Raw genomic sequence first — 27,531 nt, forward strand, 5'->3', positions numbered from 1 at the left:
AATTAAAGTCGCCAAGAACGTCAGGTATCAAAAAAGGACCTTCCATATGATTTAGTCAAGGAATAACTAGACTGATTGAAAAGAACCACAACACCAAGAAGGAGTTCTGCAACACAAACAATAGTTGGTAGGGATTTTTGTACACCTGGAGGACGATGTGTATTCAAATTTCGCGCCAGTCGCGTAAGTGTGAATTAGTAGCGGCACTATGAGGGTCCAATCGCGTTTGTGTATTACCTACACAAACGCAATCCCGAAATTTCATTACTCTATAATAAATAATTATCTTTTGCTGTGGCGGATTTTTTTTTTTTCTGTCAGTGTATCTCCAAGTTGCCGAGTCTAGTATTTTGGAATAATAGTTAGTCAAAGATGTGTGAAAATGAAATAATTACTTTTTTTACTTGTGCACTTGATGGATAAATGGTCGTTAGTGGTGCATTTATCCACCTAGGATTACTTCCCGTACAGTTTCCAATGATTGCATTCCAAGGAATCCAGTATCAGCGCCTAAGAATTCAAAGAAACTTCCTTTAGCCACCCATATATATCCGAATCATGCTGAAAACTGTGTCACCTGGTAATATGATCCCACAAATCAGTTTTCAAGGTAATGCATGTGCCTACAAATCCAGTTCTCACCTGGAGAGTTTCAGCAGAAACCAAAGCCACCGACAGCAGGTGGTAATTCCTAGAACGAGACATCTGGCTTGAGATGCCTACATTCTGCCACTGTCCTTTTGGATAAGCTCTTGAGTTGAAGCTGCAAGGAAGTCACATTAATGACAGGATAGGTAGGAACCGCATTCTCACCAAGTGAAGTGTAAACTCAGGTAAGCTAAAAGACATTTCCACCATATTATTTAATCAAATACAATTCTGTTTTATTAGCTTAATTACAAGATTTACAAGTTAATATGTTTACAGAAGGTAGAAGACAATCGCTTCTAACGTGCACAAAGAAATTTTTATCAAGGGGAAACACACTGCCCATCATAGCAGACATGTATCAGAGCTATGCAGTGCAATCGGATCCACTTAATGGATTTCAGTATTACGGTACTCTGGTGCAGTGCTTTATTTGTACATATCACGCTATAACTCTGATTGTAGTGGCAGTGCTTCAGCCAGTCTTTGGCTACGTATTTGTACCCATGTGTGGCACTCATGTGGCTGGACGTAGAGTGGACGTCAGATGTGCAGCTGCGACTCCAGCGCTGTGACTTCCTCCTTGTCACCAGCCTCCAGGGCGAGGTTGTCCAACCCTTGCTCCCTGCTAGGCGCCACCACGTTGGTGGCTGCGCGGTCGCCGTTGGCAGCCCTGCTCGGGGACTCCCAGCCCTCCTCGGGCAGCTCCCAGTGGCGGCCATCGCTGAACCACTCCTCACGCGGCACTTGCTGCAGTACTGGCAGTCTCAGCAGGACTCCTGTGAGGCCAACAGGACATTCAGAGTTGAGGCATTGTCTGACGAGTTGTAAGAGTTGCACTATGCTTAACATGCGACATGAAGGGACACTGAAGCATTATTTAAACTCGAAACTTTATCTCATGATGACTAGGTTGCTTAAATAATTACTAATTTTACTGTTTGGAAGTAATTTGTCGACGCATTTCAGTCACTGCCCATCAACAGAAATATTAAAAAAATAACAAATTTTTTGAACAGAATATCGAGTCACATGCATCACCCATCAGTACCAGAAATAACTTAAGTTAGATGGATGATGGACATAGCTACATCCTCAGTTTGAAGACTTTGTTCCCGAAATCAATACATATTATAATAATGGCTGTATGTGTGTGTGTGTGTGTGTGTGTGTGTGTGTGTGTGTTCCACATCTCCTCCTAAGCCACAGGACCAGTTTCATCCAAACATGGTAAACATATCACTTACTGTCAGGCCACAATCGCTGTGCGAGTGATAACCACCAATCTATTATACACTACTGACCATTAAAACTGCTACACCACGAAGATCACGTGCTACAGACGTGAATAAATCGACAGGAAGAAGATTCTGTGATATGCAAATGATTAGCTTTTCAGAGCATTCACACAAGGTTGGCGCCGGTGGCGACACCTACAACGTGCTGACATGAGGACAGTTTCCAACCGATTTCTCATACACAAACAGCAGTTGACCGGCGGTGCCTGGTGAAACGTTGTTGCGATGCCTCGTGTAAGGAGGAGAAATGCGTACCATCACGTTTCCGATTTTGATAAAGGTCGGATTGTAGCCTATCGCGATTGCGCTTTATCGTATCGCGACATTGCTGCTCGCGTTGATCGAGAGCCAATGACTGTTGGCAGAATATGGAAACGGTGTGTTCAGGAGGGTAATACGGAACGCCGTGCTGGATCCCAACGGCCTCGGATCACTAGCAGTCGAGATGACAGGCATCTTATCCGCACTGCTGTAACGGATCGTGCAGCCACGTCTCGATCCCTGAGTCAGCCGGCTGGGGTGGCCGAGCGGTTCTAGGCGTTACAGTCTGGAACCGCGAGACCGCTGCGGTCGCAGGTTCGAATCCTGCCTTGGGCATGGATGTGTGTGATGTCCTTAGGTCAGTTAGGTTTAAGTAGTTCTACGTTCTAGGGGACTGATGACCTCTGATGTTAAATCCCATAGTGCTCAGAGCCATTTGAACCATTTTTTTTATCCCTGAGTCAACGGATGGGGACGTTTTGCAAGACAACAACCATCTGCACCAACAGTTCGACGACGTTTGCAGCAGCATGGACTATCAGCTCGGAGACCATGGCTGCGGTTACCCTTGACGCTGCATCACAGACAGGAGCGCCTGCGATGGTGTACTCAACGACAAACCTGGCAAAATGTCATTTTTTCGGGTGAATCCAGGTTCTATTTACAGCATCATGATGGTCGCATCCTTGTTTGGCGTCATCGCGGTGAACGCACATTGGAAACGTGTATTCGCCATCGCCGTACTGGCGCATCACCCGGCGTGATGATATGGAGTTCCATTGGTTACACGTCTCGGTCACCTCTTGCTCGCATTGATGGCACTTTGAACAGTGGACGTTACATTTCAAATGTGTTACGAATCGTGGCTCTACCGTTCATTCGATCCCTGCAAAACCCTACATTTCAGCAGGATAATGCACGACCGCATGTTGCAGGTCCTGTACGGGCCTTTCTGGATACAGAAAATGTTCGACTCCTACCCTGGCCAGCACATTCTCCAGATCTCTCACCAACTGAAAACTTGTGATCAACAGCGGCCGAGCAACTGGCTCGTCACAATACGACAGTCACTACTCTTGATGAACTGTGGTATTGTGTTGAAGCTGCATCGCCATCGCCATACTGGCGCATCACTCGGCGTGATGTTATGGAGTGCCATTGGTTACACGTCTCGCCATCGAAGCTCTGTGTGACTAAATGCCCAGGCGTATCAAGGCCGTTATTACGGCCAGAGGTGGTTGTTTCGGTACTGATTTGTTAGGATCCATGCACCCAAATTGCGTGAAAATCTAATCACATGTCAGTTCTAGTATAATATACACTCCTGGAAATGGAAAAAAGAACACATTGACACCGGTGTGTCAGACCCACCATACTTGCTCCGGACACTGCGAGAGGGCTGTACAAGCAATGATCACACGCACGGCACAGCGGACACACCAGGAACCGCGGTGTTGGCCGTCGAATGGCGCTAGCTGCGCAGCATTTGTGCACCGCTGCCGTCAGTGTCAGCCAGTTTGCCGTGGCATACAGAGCTCCATCGCAGTCTTTAACATTGGTAGCATGCCGCGACAGCGTGGACGTGAACCGTATGTGCAGTTGACGGACTTTGAGCGAGGGCGTATAGTGGGCATGCGGGAGGCCGGGTGGACGTACCGCCGAATTGCTCAACACGTGGGGCGTGAGGTCTCCACAGTACATCGATGTTGTCGCCAGTGGTCGGCGGAAGGTGCACGTGCCCGTCGACCTGGGACCGGACCGCAGCGACGCACGGATGCACGCCAAGACCGTAGGATCCTACGCAGTGCCGTAGGGGACCGCACCGCCACTTCCCAGCAAATTAGGGACACTGTTGCTCCTGGGGTATCGGCAAGAACCATTCGCAACCGTCTCCATGAAGCTGGGCTACGGTCCCGTACACCGTTAGGCCGTCTTCCGCTCACGCCCCAACATCGTGCAGCCCGCCTCCAGTGGTGTCGCGACAGGCGTGAATGGAGGGACGAATGGAGACGTGTCGTCTTCAGCGATGAGAGTCGCTTCTGCCTTGGTGCCAATGATGGTCGTATGCGTGTTTGGCGTCATGCAGGTGAGCGCCACAATCAGGACTGCATACGACCGAGGCACACAGGGCCAACACCCGGCATCATGGTGTGGGGAGCGATCTCCTACACTGGCCGTACACCACTGGTGATCGTCGAGGGGACACTGAATAGTGCACGGTACATCCAAACCGTCATCGAACCCATCGTTCTACCATTCCTAGACCGGCAAGGGAACTTGCTGTTCCAACAGGACAATGCACGTCCGCATGTATCCCGTGCCACCCAACGTGCTCTAGAAGGTGTAAGTCAACTACCCTGGCCAGCAAGATCTCCGGATCTGTCCCCCATTGAGCATGTTTGGGACTGGATGAAGCGTCGTCTCACGCGGTCTGCACGTCCAGCACGAACGCTGGTCCAACTGAGGCGCCAGGTGGAAATGGCATGGCAAGCCGTTCCACAGGACTACATCCAGCATCTCTACGATCGTCTCCATGGGAGAATAGCAGCCTGCATTGCTGCGAAAGGTGGATATACACTGTACTAGTGCCGATATTGTGCATGCTCTGTTGCCTGTGTCTATGTGCCTGTGGTTCTGTCAGTGTGATCATGTGATGTATCTGACCCCAGGAATGTGTCAATAAAGTTTCCCCTTCCTGGGACGATGAATTCATGGTGTTCTTATTTCAATTTCCAGGAGTGTATTTGTGCAATGAATCTGCATTTCTTCTTGGTGTAGCAAATTTTAATGGCCAGTAGTGTAGAAAGCCGCGAACGAAGTGAATTATGAAAGACGGTTCCTTAGAATTCGTCCCCCGTTCGTTCCGTTCATCTTTGTGAACCGTTCCTTTCGACTCGTTAGTTCGCGAACGACCCACCTCTAGTGTGCACCCAGCACCCAGGCGCTCATGGACAGAGATCGGCAGGGGTGGGCAAACTGCTGGCACACAGGCAGTTAGATGGACCAGAGCCTGTGCTACAGTTGTGTATGTAAGTGCATATGGGAGGAGTTGGTCAAGAAGTTCACAGGGGGGGGGGGGGGGGGGGCATAATGTAAAAGGGCCGAATGGCACGTAGCACAGGTTAGCTGCACTTTCCCGCTGATGGGCACCCAGGAATTACACAGTATTACGTTGAGGTGTCCTGAGGGTGACTAATTTCATTTTGCAAGTGGTCAACCCTATTTAGGAAGCAGTTACTCAAAGTGGCTGGCAACGGATAATTGGTCTAAAATATGAACACGTAACTGTATGGAGTATCAGCAGACAGATGCTAGGCAGAGTGTGTGTGTGTGTGTGTGTGTGTGTGTGTGTGTGTGTGATTTTTGTACGTACCTGTGAGAGCACCGGCCACCAGCGCTATAGCGAGGCTGTGCGCCAAAGCCAGCAGTTGGAACCCAGCCTGGGCCTGAGCAGACCGCCCCAGCAATGCAGATGGAGAGCCGTCAGGTCCTTGATGGGGCTGAAACACAAGGTGATGTGTGAAGCGTTCAAAGCTGTCGACTATATGAACCAGGGTTCACTTCTCAAACCCTGAACTTCGATAAGGAGGCTGATCTACACTCAAGCTCATAAATTAAGGATAATACTGATACATGGTGAAACAGCACTCTGGTGGGCGGTTTGCGGGTTTAAATCACCTCGGGGTATGACCATGCGGTGCATTTGACCTGCGGTCGTCGCACGGTGGGGCTCGCAGCAGTCCACATACGCAGTGGTGTGTTGGTGCATGTCAGAGTACGGTGCTGCGAGTAAGTGTGCAGACGTTTTCAGAAGTTCTGATGGTGGATGTGTGTTGAAAATGGCTCAAATAACATGTATTGATGACGTTATGAGGTGTAGGATTCTAGGGTGACTGGAGGCTGGTCAAACACAGCAGGTCGTAGCACGGGCCCTCCGTGTGCCATAAAGTATGATCTCAAGATGATGGCAACGATTCCAGCAGACAGGAAACGTGTCCAGGAGGTACAGTATGGAACCTCCACAATGTACAACACCACAAGAAGACCGATATCTCACCAACAGTGCCCGCAGACGGCCACGGGTTACTGCAGGTAGCCCTGCTCGGGACCTTGCCGCAGCCACTGGAACAGTTGTCTCCAGACACATAGTCTACAGACGACTGAACAGACATGGTTTATTCGCCCGGATACCTGCAAGGTGCGATCCACTGACCCATGGTCACAGGAGAGCCCGTAAAGCCTGGTGTCAAGAACACAGTACATGGTCATTGGAACAGTGGTCCCAGGTTACGTTCACGGACGAGTCCAGGTATAGTCTCAACAGTGATTCTCACCGGGTTTTCATCTGACGCGAACCAGGCACCAGATACCGACCCCTTAATGTCCTTGAAAGGGACCTGTATGGAGGTCGTGGTTTGATGGCATGGGGTGGGACTATGATTGTGCACGTACACCCTTGCATTTCCTTCACAGAGGTACTGTAAAAAGTCAGGTGTATCGGGACGTCATTTTGCAATAGTATGTCCGCCTTTTCAGGGGTGCAGTGGGTCCCACCTTCCTGCTGATGGATGATAACGCACGGCCCCTTCGAGCTGCCATCGTGGAGGAGTACCTTGAAACAGAAGATATCGGGCGAATGGAGTGGCCTGCCTGTTCTCCACACCTAAACCCCATCGAGCACGTCTGGGATGCTCTCGGTCGTCGTATCGCTGCACGTCTTCAAACCCCTACGACACTTCAGGAGCTCCGACAGGCACTGGTGCAAGAATGGGACGCTGTACCCCAGCAGCTGCTTGACCACCTGATCCTGATGTCGGGGTACATGCGCAGGAAACAGTGGCGTTTTGCAGCACACGTATTTCGGGACGGTTGTGTCAACTTATCACCAATACCGTGGACTTACAGATCTGTGTCGTGTGTGTTCCCTATGTGCCTATGCAATTAGCGCCAGTTTTGTGTGGTACCATGTTGTGTGGCACCACATTCTGCAATTATCCTTAATTTATGAGCATGAGTGTATGAAGCTATACAGGCTGCTCTAAAATTTCCCTTACAAACTTCTAAGACTTGTAGAGGGGACGGAGAAGATAATCTTTTGAATTGGAGCCCATGTCCGGAAACGTACCATTTCAATGCTACAACCGTTTGAAAACATATTGGTTACGTGATCACTTTTATCCTCACGTACTGATAAAAACAGAGAACTTTGAACGACTAGAGATTGTTGTTGTTGTTGTTGTGATCTTCAGTCCAATGAGTGGTTTGATGCATCTCTCCATGCTACTCTATCCTGTGCAAGATTCTTCATCTCCCAGTACCTACTGCAACTTACATCCGTCTGAATCTGCTTTGTGTATTCATCTCTTGATCTCCCTCTACGATTTTTACCCCCCACGCTCCCCTCCAATAGCAAATCGGTGATCCCTCGATGCCTCAGAACATGTCCTACCAACCGGTCCCTTCTTCTAGTCAAGTCCTGCCACAAAATTTCTCTTCTCCCCAGTTCTGTTCAATACCTCCTCATTAGTTATGTGATCTACCCATCTAATCTTCAGCATTCTTCTGTAGCACCACATTTCGAAAGCTTCTATTCTCTTCTTGTCTAAATTATTTATCGTCCACGTTTCAATTCCATACATGGCTACACTCCATACAAATACTTTCAGAAACGACTTCCTGACACTTAAGTCTATACTCGATGTTAACAAATGTCTCTTCTTCAGAAACGCTTTCCTTGCCATTGCCAGTCTACATTTTATATCTTTTCTACTTCGACCATCATCAGTTATTTTGCTCCCCAAATAGCAAAACTCCTTTACTACTTTAAGTGTGTCATTTCCTAATCTAACTCACTCAGCATCACCCGACTTAATTCCTCGTTTTGCTTTTGTTGATGTTCATCTTATATCCTCATTCCAAGACACTATCCATTCCTTTCAACTGCTTTTCTAGGTCCTCTGCTGTCTCTGACAGAATTACAATGTCATCGTCAAACCTCAAAGTTTTTATTTCTTCTACATGGATTTTAATTCCTACTCCAAAATTTTTCTTTTGTTTCCTTTACTGCTTGCTCAATATACAGATTGAATAAAATCGGGGATAGGCTACAACCCTGTCTCACTCCCTTCCGAACCATCGCTTCCCTTTCATGCGAGTCTTATAACTGCCATCTGGTTTCTGTACAAATTGTAAATAGCCTTTCGCTCCCTGTATTTTACCCCTGCCACCTTTAGAATTTGAAAGAGAGTATTCCAGTCAACATTGTCAAAAGCTTTCTCTAAGTCTGCAAATGCTAGAAACGTAGGTTTGCCTTTCCTTAATCTATGTTCTAAGATTAGTCGTAGGGTCAGTATTGCCTCACGTGTTCCAACATTTATTCGGAATCCAAACTGATCATCCCCGACGTCGAATTCTTCTCGTCTGTAAAGAATTCATGTTAGTAGTTTGCAACTGTGAGTTCTGAAACTGATAGGTAATTTTCACATCTGTCAAGACCTGCTTTCTTTGAGATTGGAATTATTGTATTCTTCTTGAAGTCTGAGGGCATTTCGCCTGTCTCATACATCTTGCTCACGAGATGGTAGAGTTTTGTCAGGGCTGGCTATCCCAAGGCTAGACGACTAGAGATACGACGCTCATATTCACAGGACATGTACATTAGTATATTCTGTAGAAATGATTAGCTTTGAAATGTGCCTACAGCTCTCGTTGTGACTGTAGGCCGAAAGTAATGGACTAGTGTGACTTGAGCAGACATATGCGTGAACCATACCGCCAAATCAGTGAGTTTGAAAGGTTGTGCATTATTGGCATGAGAGGACGTTATGCATCCATCCGGGAAATTGATGCTCATGTGGGACGAAGTGTTCGGCAATGCAATGGTTGTGTGCAGAATGGTTCACGGAAGGCCATAGAATAAAACGAGATGGGTCAGGTTGAACCACTCAGACCATCCCATCTCATCCGTATGGCATTGCAGGACAGATCTGCGTCCTTATCGGTTCTGGCGCAACTGTGAAACATTGTAACACATCGTACACTACCAGGGGTGGCAGACCGTCGCCGTTTATTACCGCACGGGGTAAGTGCGCATCACCCGCTTTTCTGGCTGCCTTTGACGAACGTGGAGAAATATGCTACAGGGCAATAGAGTACGGAACGGCGTCAATGGGTACGGCAATGGCATCTTGTAGTGTTTTTGGACGAATCCAGGTTCTGTTTGTTTGAAAATGATGGCCGCATTTTGGTTCGCTACAGACAGGGCATTCGCAAAAGACATACAGCTCCAACCGAGGCTCTTATGATGTGGGTGCTACTGGCTACAGCCACAAATCACAACCGATGGGTGTGCAGGGCACTGTGACCTGTGTGACCCTCGTCAGTGACTTCCTACGACCTGTAGGAGTAGCCTTTCCTCACAACACCCCATACACCATTTTTCAGCAAGACAATGCACGACCACATTTTGCTGAACGAACACCTGCCTTGGTGGCTTCACAGGATGTCAGCCTTTTGCCCTGGTCCGCCAGATCACCACAGATGTCGCCAATCGAAAACGTGCGGAATATGGTGAAACGACTGGTGCAGCGCTGTAACCGCATGCCAACCACCACACATGAACTTTGGCAACAGGTGAATGCAGTATGAATGGTTACGCCACAGGACGCCATTCGCGCTTGATACGCATCGATTCCATTACGTGTGGAACAAGCTATCAAAGCACATGCGGACCCTGTGTCTACTAGGCAACAGGACACATGCTGACACATGCTGGTCATTTATGCAAAACATACTAATGTACATGTCCTATGACCATTACCATCCTGTCTCCAGTGGTTCAAGGTTTTACTTTTCTTGCTGAACGTCAGTGTGCAAGTAATTGATGAGGTGTGACCCAGTACATTACTTGTTTTAAAATTTCACACATTAATAACCAAAGAAACGAAAAGGAAACATAACCAGTTTTCCCAAACTACTCCAATTCCACTACGGGTGTCCAGCGTCTCCTCTCAGCGCCACCGTCACACCTGCTGACAGTGAAGCACCCCTTTCTCGAAGCCATTGCGTAATTGCGGCGAAAAGGGTACGCGATAGAGCCGGACGTTGTGGGAAACGACATGGGTTCTCATTCATTTTATTGTCCACTCAGTCCCTTCTACAAGTCCTAAAAGTATGTAAGGGGAATTTTAGAGCACCCTGTAGAGGGTGGGCATAATACAACTTATGCACAGAATAATTCATGCACCTTAACATATGCAAACCAACTAACGTCTCCTGCACCCGAGGTGGATACTATAAGTTGGATTGCCTATCATGTGGTGCACTAAATACACTACGGGCCATTAAAATTGCTACACCAAGAAGAAATGCAGATGATAAACGGGTATTCATTGCACAAATATATTATACTAGAGCTGACATGTGACTACATTTTCACGCAATATGGGTGCATAGATCCTGAGAAATCAGTACCCAGAACAACCACCTCTGGCCGTAATAACGGCCTTGATACGCCTGGGCATTGAGTCAAACAGAGCTTGGATGGCGTGTACAGGTACAGCTGCCCATTCAGTTTCCACGCGATACCACAGTTCATCAAGAGTAGTGACTGGCGTATTGTGACGAGCCAATTGCTCGGCCCCATCGACCAGACGTTTTCAATTGGGGAGAGATCTGGAGAATATGCTGACCAGGGCAGCAGTCGAACATTGTCTGTATCCAAAGAAGTCCTGTAAAGGACCTGCAACATGCGGTCATGCATTATCCCGCTGAAATGTAGGGTTTCGCAGGGATCAAAAATGGTTCAAATGGCTCTGAGCACTATGGGACTTAACTGCTGTGGTCATCAGTCCCCTAGAACTTAGAACTACTTAAACCTAACCAACCTAAGGAAATCACACACGTCCATGCCCGAGGTAGGATTCCAACCTGCGACCGTAGCGGTCACGCGGTTCCAGACTGTAGCGCCTAGAACTGCACGGCCACTCCGGCCGGCTCGCAGGGATCGAATGAAGGGTAGAGCCACGGGTTGTAACACATCCGACTGTTCAAAGTGCCGTCAATGCGAACAAGAGGTGACCGAGACGTGTAACCAATGGCACCCCATACCATCACGCCGGGTGATACGCCAGTATGGGGATGACGATTACACACTTCCAATGTGCGTTCACCGCGATGTTGCCAAACACGGATGCCACCATCATGATGCTGTAAACAGAACCTGGGTTCATCCGAAAAAATGACGTTTTTCCATTCGTGCACCCAAGTTTGAGTACACCATCGCAGGCGTTCCTGTCTGTGATGCAGCGTCAAGGGTAACCGAAGCCATGGTCTCCAAGCTGATAGACCATGCTGCTGCAAACGACGTCGAACTGTTCGTGCAGATGGTTGTTGTCTTGCAAACGTCCCCATCTGTTGACACAGGGATCGAGACGTGGCTGCACGATCCGTTACAGCCGTGCGGATAAGATGCCTGTCATCTCGACTGCTAGTGATACGAGGCCGTTGGGATTCAGCACGGCTTTCCGTATTACCCTCCTGAACCCATCGATTCCATATTCTGCTAACAGTCATTGGATCTCGACCAACGATAGCAGCAATGTCGCGATACGATAAACCGCAATCGCGATAGGCTACAATCCGACATTTATCAAAGTCGGAAACGTGATGGTACGCATTCCTCCTCCTTACACGAGGCACCACAACAACGTTTCACCAGGAAACGCTGGTCAACTGCTGTTTGTGTATGAGAAATCGGTTGGAAACTTTCCTCATGTCAGCACGTTGTAGGTGTCGCCAACCTTGTGTGAATGCTCTGGAAAGCTAATCATTTGCATATCACAGCATCTTCTTTCTGTCGGTTAAATTTCGCGTATGTAGCACGTCATCTTCGTGGTGTAGCAATTTAAATCGCGAGTAGTGTATTTGCCATGTCATGCCTTCCTCGGAGAAGGCAAAATTTCTGTTTAGCAGTCGGTATTTATAGAGAAATAGGGCTGTTAACGAAGAGTTCAAAAGTGGCTCTAAGAACTATGGGACTTGATATCTGAGGTCATCAGTCTGCTAGACCTAGTACTTAAACCTAACTAACCTAAGGACATCACACACATCCTTGCCCCAGGCAGGATTCGAGCCTGCGAGCGCAGCAGCAGCGCGGTTCCGGACTAAAACGCCTAGAATCTCTCTGCCACAGCGGCCGGCTAACGAAGAGTGTCTGCGTAATTACCCTCAGCCATACTGACAACATCACAGACTGCCAAGACACAGCAAACGCATTTAGATCTCTTTCTATTACGTATAGAACACTCAGTGCCACGCATATAACTGTACCATAGTTACAAGGCGACAATTATTGAACTACAAGAAAAAAAAACACTAAATTAGATACATACTACGGGGTGCACACACTTTATTCAACATGTAAACGTCACTACAGATATTCGGATTTAGGTTATGACACGTTCGGTATGCCTGCCATCATTGGTGTTGACGTGGTACAGACAAATAGCAAAATTCCGCATGACCCGCTGAAGTGTCGGAACATCTATTACCAATCGAGGCCCGTGCCACGGTCCTCTCGGTAACCCACAGCCAGAATGCGGTCCCCGAAGTGCTCCTACAGGACATCAAACACTCCCCTGCTTCGATGGGGTCGAGCTCAGTTTTCCACGAACCACATCTTGTCGAAATAAGGGTCACTTTGGGTAATGGGGATGAAGCCATCTTCAAAAATCTTCACGTACCGTTCGGTAGTCACCGTGTCATCAAGAAATGTCACACCGATTGTTCCGCGACTGGACACTGCACATCACACATTCACTCGTTGTGGGTAAAGAGATTTCTCGATCGTGAAATGCGGATTCTCAGTCCCCCAAATGCGCCGATTTTGCTTATTGACGAACCCATCCAAATGAAAGTGGTCTTCGTCACTCAACCAAACCATACACCGCATACTAATTCCTATGATCCCCGCGGCCAACCGTGCGGCTTGAACATCCTAACGCAAAGCGTTCAGAAGTTACGACGATTTTATTTCATATAGTTCAATAACTGTCAAATTGTAAGTAACACATTGCGTCATAACTCTTGATAAATGTTACTGGTTATTTTTTATTGTGTTGCCCCAAATCTGTTCTAGTAAGTTGATAACGATAGCGTGCAGTCTGTCATCTTTTATTGTACGAGGTGCATTCAAGTTCTAAGGCCTCCGATTTTTTTTCTAATTAACTACTCACCCGAAATCGATGAAATTGGTGTTACTTCTCGACGTAATCGCCCTGCAGACGTACACATTTTTCACAACGCTGACGCCATCATTCCATGGCAGCGGCGAAGGCTTCTTTAGGAGTCTGTTTTGATCACTGGAAAATCGCTGAGGCAATAGCAGCACGGCTGGTGAATGTGCGGCCACAGAGAGTGTCTTTCATTGTTGGAAAAAGCCAAAAGTCACTAGGAGCCAGGTCAGGTGAGTAGGGAAAATGAGGAATCACTTCAGAGTTGTTATCACGAAGAAACTGTTGCGTAACGTTAGTTCGATGTGCGGGTGCGTTGTCTTGGTGAAACAGCACACGTGCAGCCCTTCCCGGACGTTTTTGTTGCAGTGCAGGAAGGAATTTGTTCTTCAAAACATTTTCGTAGGATGCACCTGTTACCATAGTGCCCTTTGGAACGCAATGGGTAAGGATTACGCCCTCGCTGCCCCAGAACATGGACACCATCATTTTTTCAGCACTGGCGGTTACCGAAATTTTTTGGTGACGGTGAATCTGTATGCTTCCATTGAGCTGACTGGCGCTTTGTTTCTGGATTGAAAAATAGCATCCACGTCTCATCCATTGTCACAACCGACGAAAAGAAAGTCCCATTCATGGTGTCGTTGCGCGTCAACATTGCTTGGCAACATGCCGCACTGGCAACCGTGTGGTCGTCCGTCAGCATTCGTGGCACTCACCTGGATGACACTTTTCGCATTTTCAGGTCGTCATGCAGGATTGTGTGCACAGAACCCACAGAAATGCCAACTCTGGAGGCGATCTGTTCAACAGTCATTCGGTGAGCCCCCAAAACAATTCTCTCCACTTTCTCGATCATGTCGTCAGACCGGCTTGTGGAAGCCCGAGGTTGTTTCGGTTTGTTGTCACACAATGTTCTGCCTTCATTAAACTGTTGCCCCCATGAACACACTTTCGACACATCCATAACTCCATCACCACATGTCTCCTTCAACTGTCGATGAATTTCAATTGGTTTCACACCACACAAATTCAGAAAACGAATGACTGCACGCTGTTCAAGTAAGGAAAACGTCGCCATTTTAAGTATTGAAAACAGTTCTCATTCTCGCCGCTGGCGGTAAAATTCCATCTGCCATACAGTGCTGCCATCTCTGGGACGCATGTTTTTATCTCTTTCCAGTCCAGAGAAAAAAAAATCGGAGGCCTTAGAACTTGAATGCACCTCGTACAATAGTACGAGCTACGTTTTTTTTTTTTTTCATCCAAATTTTTTTTCAAGAGGAACCAAAGCTGGGATACATAAAACTTTATGGAGCAGAGACATGGAGAATTAATAGGTATATAGACAAAAAGATAAAAGGCTTTTGAAAATAAAGGCCTGCGGAAGGTATCAGCACCAACTTTTGAGGGAAGAGAATGGTGAAGAAGAAAGAACAGGGAGCTCAGGGAGAGGTATATAATGAAATAGATATTCCAGAAGCCAAGACAAGGGGACTGAGATGGACTGTCCACATTTACAAAAAAGGACAGATCTAGACTGACAATCAGAGAAGTGTCAGAGAGAATACCTGAAGGACTTTACAGACCGAAAATAAGATGGAGAGACCAGGTGTGAAAGGTCCTTCAGGTACTTGGAACAAGGTACGTTTTGACTTGGTCAAAAACCGATTGTGGTTTGTGGGGCCAGGAGAGTAAGTAAGTAAGCAAGTAAGTAAGTAAACCAGCGACCCAGCAGGGCTTCGCTACAGCTGCACAACTTGTTTATAATATACAGGATGTTCCAAAACTATTCGTTCAAATTAATAAAGGAAGCAGAGAAGATGGAGACAAATATATTTAGTTACGATACGTATAGTCCGTGATGTAATTTCGGATGACGGCTTACACAGAGGGTAGTTTAGCACGTTACGTACAGCAGGAGCATTCACTGGAACTTCTTGAATGCGTAACCACTGGCCTGTATGCATGCAGTACATCGTCAAACCTTTGTTGCGCCCATTTGAAGAGTCCTGGCATGTCCGATATGCTACCAGGAGCGATGGCAATTCTAGTGACGATGTCTTCTTTTGTTTCGACAGTGGTTTCAAACACCAGCTGCTTCATGTACTCCCAGAGGAAGAGATCCGGGCATGTGAGGTAAGGTGGCCTGCGCAGACGATCCACACGGCAACCTCGGCCGATTCATTGATCCTCGAAGGTGGTTGTCTGATGATTCCCCACAGCAAAGCTGAAATGGACCGGCGTCCAATTGCGCTAGAAATACGAAGTGTGATTGGAAAGTTTTAAGAATGGATCTGCTACTGCTTACTGGTTTGGCGGGCAGGTACACGGAGTGTGGGAAGCGAGTCACTGCCTTGTCCTTGAACGCCCTTTGGCAGGAAACTGCGTTGCCTTTATTCAGTTCGTTGTGGCAGCTGGTTGAGTGCGCGTCTGTTAGGGCTTGTTTCCGGATTCCGTCTGTGTGAAAATGGACGTAAAAACGAAGCAACGAATTTGTGTGAAATTTTGTTTTAAAACCGAGAAATGAGCTTCTGAGGCTTACAAACTATTGAAGACAGCGTTTGGATATAATTGTATGATCCAGTCAAATGTTTTTTGTCTGGTTCAACATATTTAAAAATGGCCGAGAATCATTTGAAGATGAATCACGGTCCGGCTGTCCTTCCACCTCAATAACGAATGAAAATGTTCTGAAAGTTCGTGACTTAGTGCACTCTGATCGTAGGCTTGGCTGATGAACTCAATTTAAGTTTCTATGCAGTTCAGGCAATTTTAACTGAACATCTGAACACATGTCGTGTGTCTATTAAATTCATTCCAAAAGTGTTTTCAAGTGACCAGAGACAATACCGACTTGAAGTGTGCCAAGCACTGACTCTTCTTCTTCTGTAGTGGTCAATCCAAGGATTGGTTTGCAACAGCTACAATGGCAGCTTGTCTCCATTCTGTGCGTCTTTCAGCTTTTCTCTTCATTTCTTTATAGGTGTAACATCCCACAGCTTTCACGATTTGATCCATGTACCTCAGTCGTGGTCTTCCTCTTGGTCTTTTTCCCCCGACATATCCCTCTATGATTGTGTTCAGGAGTCCTTTATGTCTTAATAGATGGCCTGTAAATTGCACTCTCCTTTTAACAATGAAACTCCAGATGCTTCTCTTCTCACCTGCTCTTTCCAGAACCACTTCGTTTGTGACCTTGTTGATACATCTTATTTTGAGCATGCGTCTATAGCACCACATGTCAAAAGAATTTAGGTTCTGGTCTTCCTCTGTCCCGAGAGTCCATGTTTCACACCCATAGCATGCCATACTCCACACATATGATTTCAAAAATCTTTTCCTGGTTTCAAGGCTGATGCTCTTAGATGTTAATATGTTTTTCTTCTTGTTAAAAGCATCCTTTGCTTGAGCTATTCTACTTCTCACTTCTGCCTTGCTCCTTCCATCCCTGGTAATATTACTGCCCAGATAAGTAAATTTATCAACTTGTTCAAGCAGTTCATTGCCTACATAAACTTGAACTTTGACTTGGTCTTCTTTGTCGCATGCCGTTACTTTTGTTTTTGCTTGATTAATTCTCATATTATATTCTTCACCCACAACTTTATCCATTCTATTCAGTGGGACTACAAGATCTTCTTCACTTTCAGCCAGGACAGCTATATCATCGGCATATCTTATCATATCTATTCGTTGGCCATGAATTACTACACCTGTCTGTGAATTTTCCCTTACTTTTTTCAGCGCCTCTTCAATGTATACGTTAAAGATAACAGGGGATAGTGCGCAACCTTGTCGGACACCTTTTCGTATCTGCACTGATTAATCGTACTAAAAATGACCCAGATTTGTTAAATAGGTTAATTAAAGGTGATGTATATGTATATGGATATGATCCGGGAACCAAATTGCAGTCATTTGCAGTCCTTGCAGGTTCACCACGACCGAAAAAAGCACGGCATAGTCGGTCGACGGTAAAGACAATATTGGTGACTTTTTTCCATTCTACCGGTATTGCGCATCATGAATTTACCCCTGGAGGACAGACAATTAACCAGGAATACTATAAATGTGTCCCTGAGCATTTGCGCGGAAAAGGTGCGGAAGAAAACGTCAGCATTGTGGAGAGACAGGAGTTGGGTGCTACAACACGGCAATGCTCCGGCTGATCGTGTCTTGTCCATCATTGAATTTTTGACCAAATTGAAAATTCCTGTGCTTCCACAACCGCCATATTCCCCTGATTTGGCCCCTGCGGACTTCTTGTTTCTAAAACTGAAATTTTCACTGAAAGGGAAACGATTTGATTCTATTGAAGACATCCAGGCAAATACGGAGAGCGTCCTTAACACACTACAGGAAAAAAAATTTCCAGGAATGTTTCCAAAAGTGGAAAGTGAAGTCGGTGTGTTTAGTCAGAAGGGGACTATTTTGAAGAAGATGCATAACAGTAACATGTAAGTACCACCATTGTACAATTACAAGCCCATTCTTAAAACTTTCCAATTACACCTCATACGTCCTTTGTCTAAAATTCAGAGGTACATCCTCAGCTGTTCTGGCAGCACATGCTCCACGAGAGTGCGATATCTCTGGCCTTTAAGCAAGAATCGAAGGATGCATGGCACAGTTAACTCATCCCCGAGAACGCAGACCCACGCGTTAACACCGAATCGCTGCTGATGAGCATGAGGTCAATTACCTCGTGGATTCACATGTCTCCAACCATGTGGACTCCGGATATTTGAATGTCAGTACACATTTATAATCAGAGCACACTGACACAACAGCTCGTTTGGTTTGGCTGCTCGAATCTCGACGACTACTTACCGACGTACAATGTGGGTTTCGTAGGCGCCGCTCTGCTGCTGACCATCTGGTTACCTCGTCGACCTTCATTATGAATAACTTCTTGCGGGAGCGCCAGACAGTAGCTGTGTTCTTTGATTTGTAGAAGGCTTCTCCGCACCATGCATACATGGGGCCTTCGCGGTCACCTCCCTCTTTTTATTCGTGCATTTTTAATGGATCGACAGTTCAGGTACGTGTGGGCTCTGTCCTGTCCGACGCTTTTCGCCAGGAGAATGGGGTGCCACACGGCTCAGTTTTGAGCGTCGCTCTCTTCGCCATAGCGACCAATCCAATAAAGGATTGCCTCCCAGCTGATGTATCAGGCTCCCTTTTCGTGGACGATTTTACCATCTACTGCAGCGCGCAGCGTACGTGTTTCCTGGAGCGCTGTCTTCAGCGTTGTCTTGACCGTCTTTACTCCTGGAGTGTCGCCAATGGCTTCTGTTTTTCTGCCGAGAAGACGGTCTGTATTAACTTCTGGCGCTACAAAGAGTTTCTCCCACCGTCCTTATATCTCGGTCCCGCTGCTCTCCCATTCGTGGAGACAACAAAATTTTTAGGTCTTACATTTGACAGGAAACTTAGCTGGTCTCCACATGTGTCATGTTTGGCTGCCCGTTGTACCCGTTCCCTAAATGTCCTCCGTGTTCTCAGCGGTACGTCGTGGGGAGCGGATCGAACCGTCCTACTTCGCCTATATCGGTCGATCGTCCGCTCACAGCTGGATTATGGGAGATTTGTGCACTCCTCTACACGGCCGTCCATCTTACACCGCCTCAACTCCATACAACATCGGGGGTTACGTCTTGCGATCGGAGCGTTTTATACTAGTCCCGTCGAGAGTCTTCATGCTGAAGCCGGTGAATTGCCACTCACCTACCGGCGCGATATACTGCTTTGTCGGTATGCCTGTCGGCTATTATCAATGCCCGACCACTCGTCTTATCGTTCCTTTTTTGATGACTCTCTCGACCATCAATACGGGTTGTATGTATCTACCCTGCTACCCCCTGGAGTTCGCTTTCGTCGCATCCTTCAGCACCTTGATTTTTCACTCCCTGCAACCTTTCGAGTGGGCGAGAGCCAAACGCCACCTTGGCTCCAGGCTCAGGTTCGCGTTCACAGCTCCCAAAGGAGGTTCCCCAGCTTCGGTATACCGTTTGCGGTTTGTCGAACTTCGTTCGAAGTTCATTAATACGATCTTCATTTATACAGATGGCTCTAAGACCAATGACGGTGTCGGGTGTTCTTTTATTGTCGGGGCACACAGTTTCGGTCTTCACAGCTGAGCTATTTGCCCTCTATCAGGCTGTTCTTTACATCCGCCGCCACCGACATTCTGCTTATGTCATCTGCTCTGATTCCCTGAGCGCCATCCAGAGCCTCAGTGATCCGTATCCGGTTCACCCTTTCGTGCACCGGATCCAACGCTCTCTTCAGCAGCTGGCGGGAGACGGTTCTCCGGTTGCTTTTATGTGGGTTCCTGGCCGTGTCGGTATCCCTGGGAACGAAGCTGCAGATGCCGCAGCCAACGCTGCGGTCCTCCAGCCTCGGACAGCTTCTTGTTGTGTGCCTTCATCTGATTTTAGCAGGGTAATTTGTCAGCACATTTTATATCGGGCCTAGAAATCTCTCCCCACGGATTTGACGACCTCTTCAAGCCCTTCTCGGTGGGAGGAGGTCGTTTTGGCCCGGTTACGGATTGGACACTGCCGGTTCAGGAATCGCCATCTGCTGACGGCTGCACCGGCGCCGTTCTGCCCGTGTGGGCAATTGCTGACGGTCAGCCACATTTTAACGTCCTGTCCTAATTTTAATACACTGTGCGTTGATCTTGGCCTGCCATGTACTCTGGATGCCATTTTAGCGGATGACCCAGGAGGAGCTGCTCGCGTTCTTCGTTTTATTCAGTTGACAAAACTGTCTAAGGACATTTGATTATGCTGTTTTCTTTCAATCCCTTGCCTGTTAATGTGCCTTTTATAGTGTTGACCTTTTTAGTTGCTGTTTTAACATTGTACCTCGCAGTGCATTCATAATTTAGTGTGGGCGCTAATGACCACTGTAGTTGTGCACCCTAAAACCACAAAAAAAAAACATTAACAGAATATTTCCTAACATTACGATTGACTTCAGAGACCATACATTCCTTATCGAAATACATTTGTTTTGATGTTCTCTATCTCCTGTACTAATCTGGACGAATAACTTCGTGACACCCTGTATAGTGACACATGTGTACCTCCCTCGGGAATCAATACAATCAACGCATTAGTGAAAATCATACCATAATCCGTACAGTAATTTCTGAAATTACCATTCAAGTACAGAGAGGAAAACGCGGCGAGATATTTTGTAATACGTATAGGCAGGAAATAGCTAGGAAACTGGGTAGAATAAAACCATAAACAACTCATAACACAAATGGAAAATGGCTGAAGGCCTACGAGGATGTGACCACGTGGTATTTAAGCTCATTCTTTTCAGAATTACTCGTGTTACTACGGATGCCTGTCAGTGAAACGAAGGAAAGAACTACAAGGCGATCGAAAAGTATCCGTTTGAGGGCGTTGCTGCAGCGTATATACAGATCAGCCAGAACACTGCGACCACCGATTTACTATCGATATAAACCCGGCGAGACCACAGCAGCGTCACGCGGCGAGGAATGACTGCTAGTCAGACACACGCTAGGTCCATGTCGTACCAGTCAGCGTGCTGCCCAAGTGTAGAATGGGGAAGGTGCGCGATCTATCTAAACTTGACCGAGGGCAGATTGTGTCGACCTGGAGGCTCAGCAGAAGAGTTTCGGACACTGCACTGCTTTTCGGGCACTGGCGATGTGACATGGCGTATTACCTTACTGAAAAATACCACTGCCTTCGGTAAAAGTGATCATCATGAAGGGGTGTACGTAGTCTGCAACCAGAGTTGTTTGGCCGTCATGGTGCCTTGCACGAGCTCCACTCGACTCACAGATACCCACGTGAATGTTCTCCAGAGCATAATGGAGTCGCTGCCAGCTTGGCTCCGTCCCACAGTGCACTTACCAAGGAGCTGTGCCAATGAAGACAATGGATTCGAGGCCTCCCATCGGCATGATGAAGAAGGTATCGGGATTCGTCAGACCATGCAAGGCTGTACCACTGCGCCAACGTCCAGCGCCGATGGTCACGTGCCCATTTCAGTCGTAGTTGCCGATGCCGTGATGTTAACATTGGCACATGCATGAGTCGTTGGCTGTTGAGGCCCATTGTTAGGAGTGTTTAGTGTCCTCTGTGTTCAGACACACTTCTACTCTTCCGGGTGTTTAAGTTTGCTGTTAGTTGCGTCACAGTTCGCTGACTGTCCTGTTTTACCAGTTTGCCCATCCAAGAATGTCCGCAATTTGTAATGAGAGGTGTCCGCCCAACTCCACGACGTCTGGACGTGGTTTCGCTTTGGTTTCGCCAAGTGTTGAAGACACTCACCACGGCAGTCCTCGAACACACGATAAGCCATGCGGTTTCAGAAATGTTTCTACTGAGATTCCCGGTCATCACAATCTTCCCTCAGTCAAATTCAGATACATCGGGCACCTTCTCGATTCTAGACTTGGACAGCATGCTCAACATTACTACATGGACCGTGCGTGTGTCTACCAGTCATTCCTCGCCACGTGACGCTGCTGTGGTCTCGCCGGGTTTATATCGATAGTAAATCGGTGGTTGTACTGTTCTGGCTGACCAGCGTATAGGCTGCAGCAACGCCCTGAAACGGATACTTTTTGATCGCCTTCTTATACGCGGGTTATTCGGAAAGTAAGGAACGATCGTCCGCGAAATGGAAAATACAGTGAAACTCTGATGAAGCTTTGCACAGATGCGTTGGGCGCTGTGTCTAGTACGCCCATCGATCGCATCATGTCGCTCTTTTCAGTTCTGAGCTTACAGTGAGAACGTAAAGATGGCTAGAAATTAGCGACTCCCGCCAAGTGTGAGGGCCTGGCGAAAGATTTCGCCTGAAGCTATGCAATCCACATAACATAACTGCCATGCATTCTACACGACAATTCTCGGCCGCACTCTGCAGGGGCAATGAAGATGCTCCTGCAGCGTTTACGATGGGAAGTGTTTTATCACCCACAATACAGCCCGTAATTGGCTACCCCTGAGGTTCACCTCTGCTCAAATGAACTGCTGGCTATGAACACAATATTTTGACACAGACAACGAGCTGCAGTCCAGAGTAGAAAACTGTCGCAAAGCCCTAGCGGTTGTCTGCTCAAATGAACCGCTGGCTATGAACACAATATTTTGACACAGACAACGAGCTGCAGTCCAGAATAGAAAATTGTCGAAAAGCCCTGGCGGCTGTCTTCTATAACGAGGGAATTGAAAAGATGATACAACACTACGACAGATGTCTAAGTCTGAGCGGCTATTGTGTAGAGAAGTAGCTGGAAGGTGTAGCTAACCATTGCAAACAAAACAGTTTTGATTTTCACTGTGGTTCCCATTTCGTGACCTATCGTTCCTTACTTTCCGAATAGCCCTTGTACTTAATTGTTTTCTTTATTTCATTTTCAGACATACTTAGAAAAATAGATATTTCACACATATTAATACATTTATACATATTTCAGGTGTGTCTCTAAAGAATTTGGCCCTGTAGTTTCGTTTCCATGTTGCTCGATGTTAATGACGTCAAATTTCCTTAACTTCAGCCTTCAAGGCTGTGAATATGTGGAGAGCAGTTGGTTGTACTCTGGTATAATTGTGGAGGAACATTCGGGGACATAATGTGAAATGTGCAGCGAATAGAGTTGGTAGCAAATAAGTATCAAGTATTTGAGAATGACAGCACTTATTGACTTGCAGCAAACTTTACAAACAGTTTCAAGCCCTTACGAAACTTCAAATATCATGGACGATGCGACAGTTTATCACGCAGCTCAGTGTTTATGACGTCACATCTTCTGCACTATGTGCCGTACATTGCTATAAGTTTACAGGCACATTCGCTGGTATATTTACATTCTATATACGAAATTTGTTGTTATTAGAGATAGTAGTAAAGACGTAATAAATTAAAACGTCTTGCATGATGCGGCCCCTCTTCACACATCTCAGTGTTCATAATGTCACATTTCCTGAACTGAGTGCCATACAACGATATAATTCTGTAGGCAGCGGTATATATGGAGACTGACTGTGAAATTTTTGGAAACAGAGTTAGTAGCAGAGAAGTAATAAATTAAACTGCTGTGGCAGTTTCACTGCATGAACAGCGGAAATGTATTTAGCGATAAATTTTTTTTGCTTTCATCATTTTGTGGTGATATCACTGAGAAAAAGTTTCATAAGCGCTTGAAACTATGTGTAAGGTTGCTACAAGTCAATAAGTGGTGTCATACTTGATAACTGAAGTGTGGGTATTTGCACATCATGAACTGCACTACTTTCTAACATCTGACCCTTTGCTAGGTACATAGTTCTTAATCCCACAGCGATTGACCCCAGACGGTAAGTAATGTGTATACCGTATACCAAGTCTGGTTGAAACCGGTCCAATTGTGTAGGAGATGTGAACATACAAACATACACATATAGGTACAGCCTTCTTCATAATATACTTAACTACATACACTGACCTGCATCCATGGTTCAGTGGGTTGACATACCTGGAGAGCACGTGCTGGGAAGATCTTGTAGAGGGCAGGACCGTAGCTCTGCTCAGAAGCGAGTCCGGCGGCAATGGCTGCTGCTATGCCTGCCAAGACACCAGGGAGTCCATGCAAACAATGCACTCCACATGTGTCGTGCAGGCCCACCCGACGAAGTAGCCAAGGCTGTGAATATGTGGAGAGCAGTTGGTCGTTAGACACCTCGCACATACACACCTAAGCACGCAACAGCAGATTACATATTTATTGGGAAGAACCACAAGTATATCTGACAAATTTGTGGACACTTGGAGAGCATGTGGGCATATGATGCATACATGTAGCTCACTCTATGCTTGTGATACAGGCCCAGGCAGTGCAACTGCCCCAGCTATGGACACTTGCAGGGCACGTGCATATTGTTGATCCTTTTATGCCTCAGGATATGTCCTACCAACCGATCCCTTCTGCTAGTCAAGCTTGGCCACAAATTCCTCTTCTCCCCAGTTTTATTCAATACCTCCTCATTAGTTATGTGATCTACCCATCTAATCTTCGGCATCCTTCTGCAGCACCACATTTCGAAAGCTTCTATTCTCTTTTTGTCTAAACTACTTATTGTCCACGTTTCACTTCCATACATGGCTACACTCCATACAAATACCTTCAGAAAAGACTTCCTGACACCTAAATCTATATTCGGTGTTAACAAATTTCTCTTCTTGAGAAACGCCTTCCTTGCCATTGCCAGCCTACATTTTATATCCTCTCTAATTCGACCGTCATCAGTTATTTTGCTCCCCAAATAGCAATACTCCTTTACTATTTCAAGTGTCTCATTTCCTAATCTAATACCCTCAGCATCATCGGATTTAATTCGGCTACATTCCATTATCCTCGCTTTGCTTTTGTTGATGTTCATCTTATATCCTCCTTTCAAGACACTGTCCACTCCGATCAGCTGCTCTTCCAGGTCCTTTGCTGTTTCTGACAGAATTAGAATGTCACCGGCAAACCTCAAACTTTTAATTTCTTTTCCATAGATTTTAATTCCTACTCCAAATTTTTCTTTTCTTTCCTTCACTGCTTGCTCAGTATACAGATTGAATAACATCGGGGATAGGCTACAACACTGTCTTACTCCCTTCCCAACAACTGCTTCCCTTTCATGCCCCTCGACTGTTACAACTGCCATCTGGTTTCTGTACAAATTGTAAATAGCCTTTCGCTCCCTGTATTTTACCCCTGCCACCTCAGAATTTGAAAGAGACTATTCCAGTCAACACTGTCAAAAGCTTTTTCTAAGTCTACAAATGCTACAAACGTTTGCCTTTCCTTAATCTATTTTCTAAGATAAGTCGTAGGGTCAGTATTGCCTCACGTGTTCCAATATTTCTACGGAATCGAAACTGATCTTCCCCGAGGTCGGCTTCTACCTGTTTTTACATTCGTGTGTAAAGAATTCGTATTAGTATTTTGCAGCCGTCGCTTCATAAACTGATAGATCTGTCAACCCCTGATTTTTTTGGGACTGGAATTATTACATTCTTCTTGAAGCCTGAAGGTATAAGACAAGCAAAAAGGAGAAAGTATTAATCAAGTATGCAAGTGCTCAAGGAACGTTGCCTGTATTTGTTTACTTATTTATTGTTTATTTCTTTATTAATTTAACACGGCAAATTAAGGCACCAGGTCCTGTCTTACATGTAACCACACGTTCTGTATACACTGGTCTGCAAAACGTAAGGAGAAAAGTAAATGAAATGAATGATGCGACACTACCAAGTAACATTCCTCGATGAAATTTGAAATATATGTAGAAAAAACTGCTACAGAGTGATACAGAAGGTAACTGAAAGAAAATATGCAATCATACGAACAAAAATGACACTTTTATTCAAAGAATATAATTATAATGAAGTCACTGCTATTTCTGATGTCATGCAAAGCTAATACCAATAAGTACAGGTAAATGTAAAAAATGTTATTAATCCGTCCTGTACATTTTACTATCTTGTATCTATTGTCAACATGAAAGGAAGGAAAAATACATCTTTATTTTTCATCAGCATCAGGAATCTGCTCATAGAGTTGCTTTGGAAATGGAGAAACTATGGGATGGAGCGCCTCTATCCACAATATTTCCTACACTGGGGAATTTTTGACTTGCATCTATTCCTGCAAATCAATAAATTTCTGACTGGATTCTGGGTAACTCCAACGAAGAGGTTACAGCGGTCATGCATTAAGTATTTTTGAAACAAACCATAATTGCAGTCGGGGGTTACAGTCTATTCACTGAGATAGAAAGATTGGATTACCTGTTTTCACCTAAAAGAGGTTATGTTGTAAAGCTAAAAAATCGGTTTCTTTATTTTTAGGCTAACAAATTTTATTTTGTGCATATAGGTTTTGTGTGTTTCAAGGCAATGCTTGTTATAAATTTCTATCTTCAGTAGTCACATATCGTAACGTTTACACACTGTGTTAGTTGAGTCACGGACAGTACCTGCAGGTATCTGTAGGCTAGAGTTGAGACGATGCCGGCCACAACACCCACAGCAACAGCACCTGCAGGCTTGAGCAGCATGTCACAGCCAGAACCCACTGCCACGCCCCCTGCGAGGGTCGCGTTCTGCACGTGCACCTGTCAACAGTACACCTCATGTCGAAAACATGTACAACAAGCATAAACTGATCAAAGTACAGATATAGCTGTCTTCTACATCTACATCTACATCTACGTACATACTCCGCAATCCACCATACGGTGCGTGGCGGAGGGTACCTCGTACCACAACTAGCATCTTCTCTCCCTGTTCCACTCCCAAACAGAACGAGGGAAAAATGATTCCCTATATGCCTCTGTACGAACCCTAATCTCTCTTATCTTATCTTTGTGGTCTTTCCGCGAAATATAAGTTGGCGGCAGTAAAATTGTACTGCAGTCAGCCTCAAACGCTGGTTCGCTAAATTTCCTCAGCAGCGATTCACGAAAACTACGCCTCCTTTCCTCTAGAGACTCCCATCCGAGTTCCCGAAGCATTTCCGTACCAGTAAAAAATCTAGCAGCCCGCCTCTGCATTGCTTCTATGTCCTCCCTCAATCCGACCTGATAGGGAACCCAAACGCTCTAGCAGTACTCAAGAACAGGTCGTATTAGTGCTTTATAAGCGGTCTCCTTTACAGATGAACCACATCTTCCCAAAATTCTACTAATGAACCGAAGACGACTATCCGCCTTCCCCACAACTGCCATTAGATGCTTGTCCCACTTCATATCGCTCTGCAATGTTACGCCCAAATATTTAATCGACTGTGTCAAGCGCTACACTACTAATGGAGTATTCAAACATTACAGGATTCTCTTTCCTATTCATCTGCATTAATTTAGAGTTAGCTGCCATTCTTTACACCAATCACAAATCCTGTCCAAGTCATCTTGTATCCTCCTACAGTCACGCAATGACGACACCTTCCCGTACACCACAGCATCATCAGCAAACAACCGCACATTGCTATCCACCCTATCCAAAAGATCAATTATGAAGATAGAAAACAACAGCGGACCTACCACACTTCCCTGGGGCACTCC

At 46.1% G+C, this 27,531-nt stretch overlaps 1 protein-coding gene across 2 annotated transcripts in view; it reads right to left on the bottom strand.

The window, feature by feature from the left end:
- Positions 1–886: 886 nt before the first annotated feature.
- Positions 887–27,531, bottom strand: part of LOC126425192 (ammonium transporter Rh type B) — a 228,198-nt gene continuing 201,553 nt past the window's right edge. For both annotated transcript variants that reach the window (XM_050088146.1, XM_050088147.1), the window contains exons 7-10: positions 26,446–26,583; positions 23,955–24,122; positions 5,581–5,707; positions 887–1,427 (exon numbers count right to left, since the gene is read on the bottom strand). In XM_050088146.1, coding sequence (XP_049944103.1) covers positions 1,192–1,427; positions 5,581–5,707; positions 23,955–24,122; positions 26,446–26,583 — 669 coding nt within the window. In that variant the 3' untranslated portion in view covers positions 887–1,191. The remainder of the gene's footprint in view (positions 1,428–5,580; positions 5,708–23,954; positions 24,123–26,445; positions 26,584–27,531) is intronic.

This window comes from Schistocerca serialis, chromosome 10, assembly GCF_023864345.2.
Source record: "Schistocerca serialis cubense isolate TAMUIC-IGC-003099 chromosome 10, iqSchSeri2.2, whole genome shotgun sequence".
NCBI classification, from domain to species: Eukaryota; Metazoa; Arthropoda; class Insecta; order Orthoptera; family Acrididae; genus Schistocerca; species Schistocerca serialis.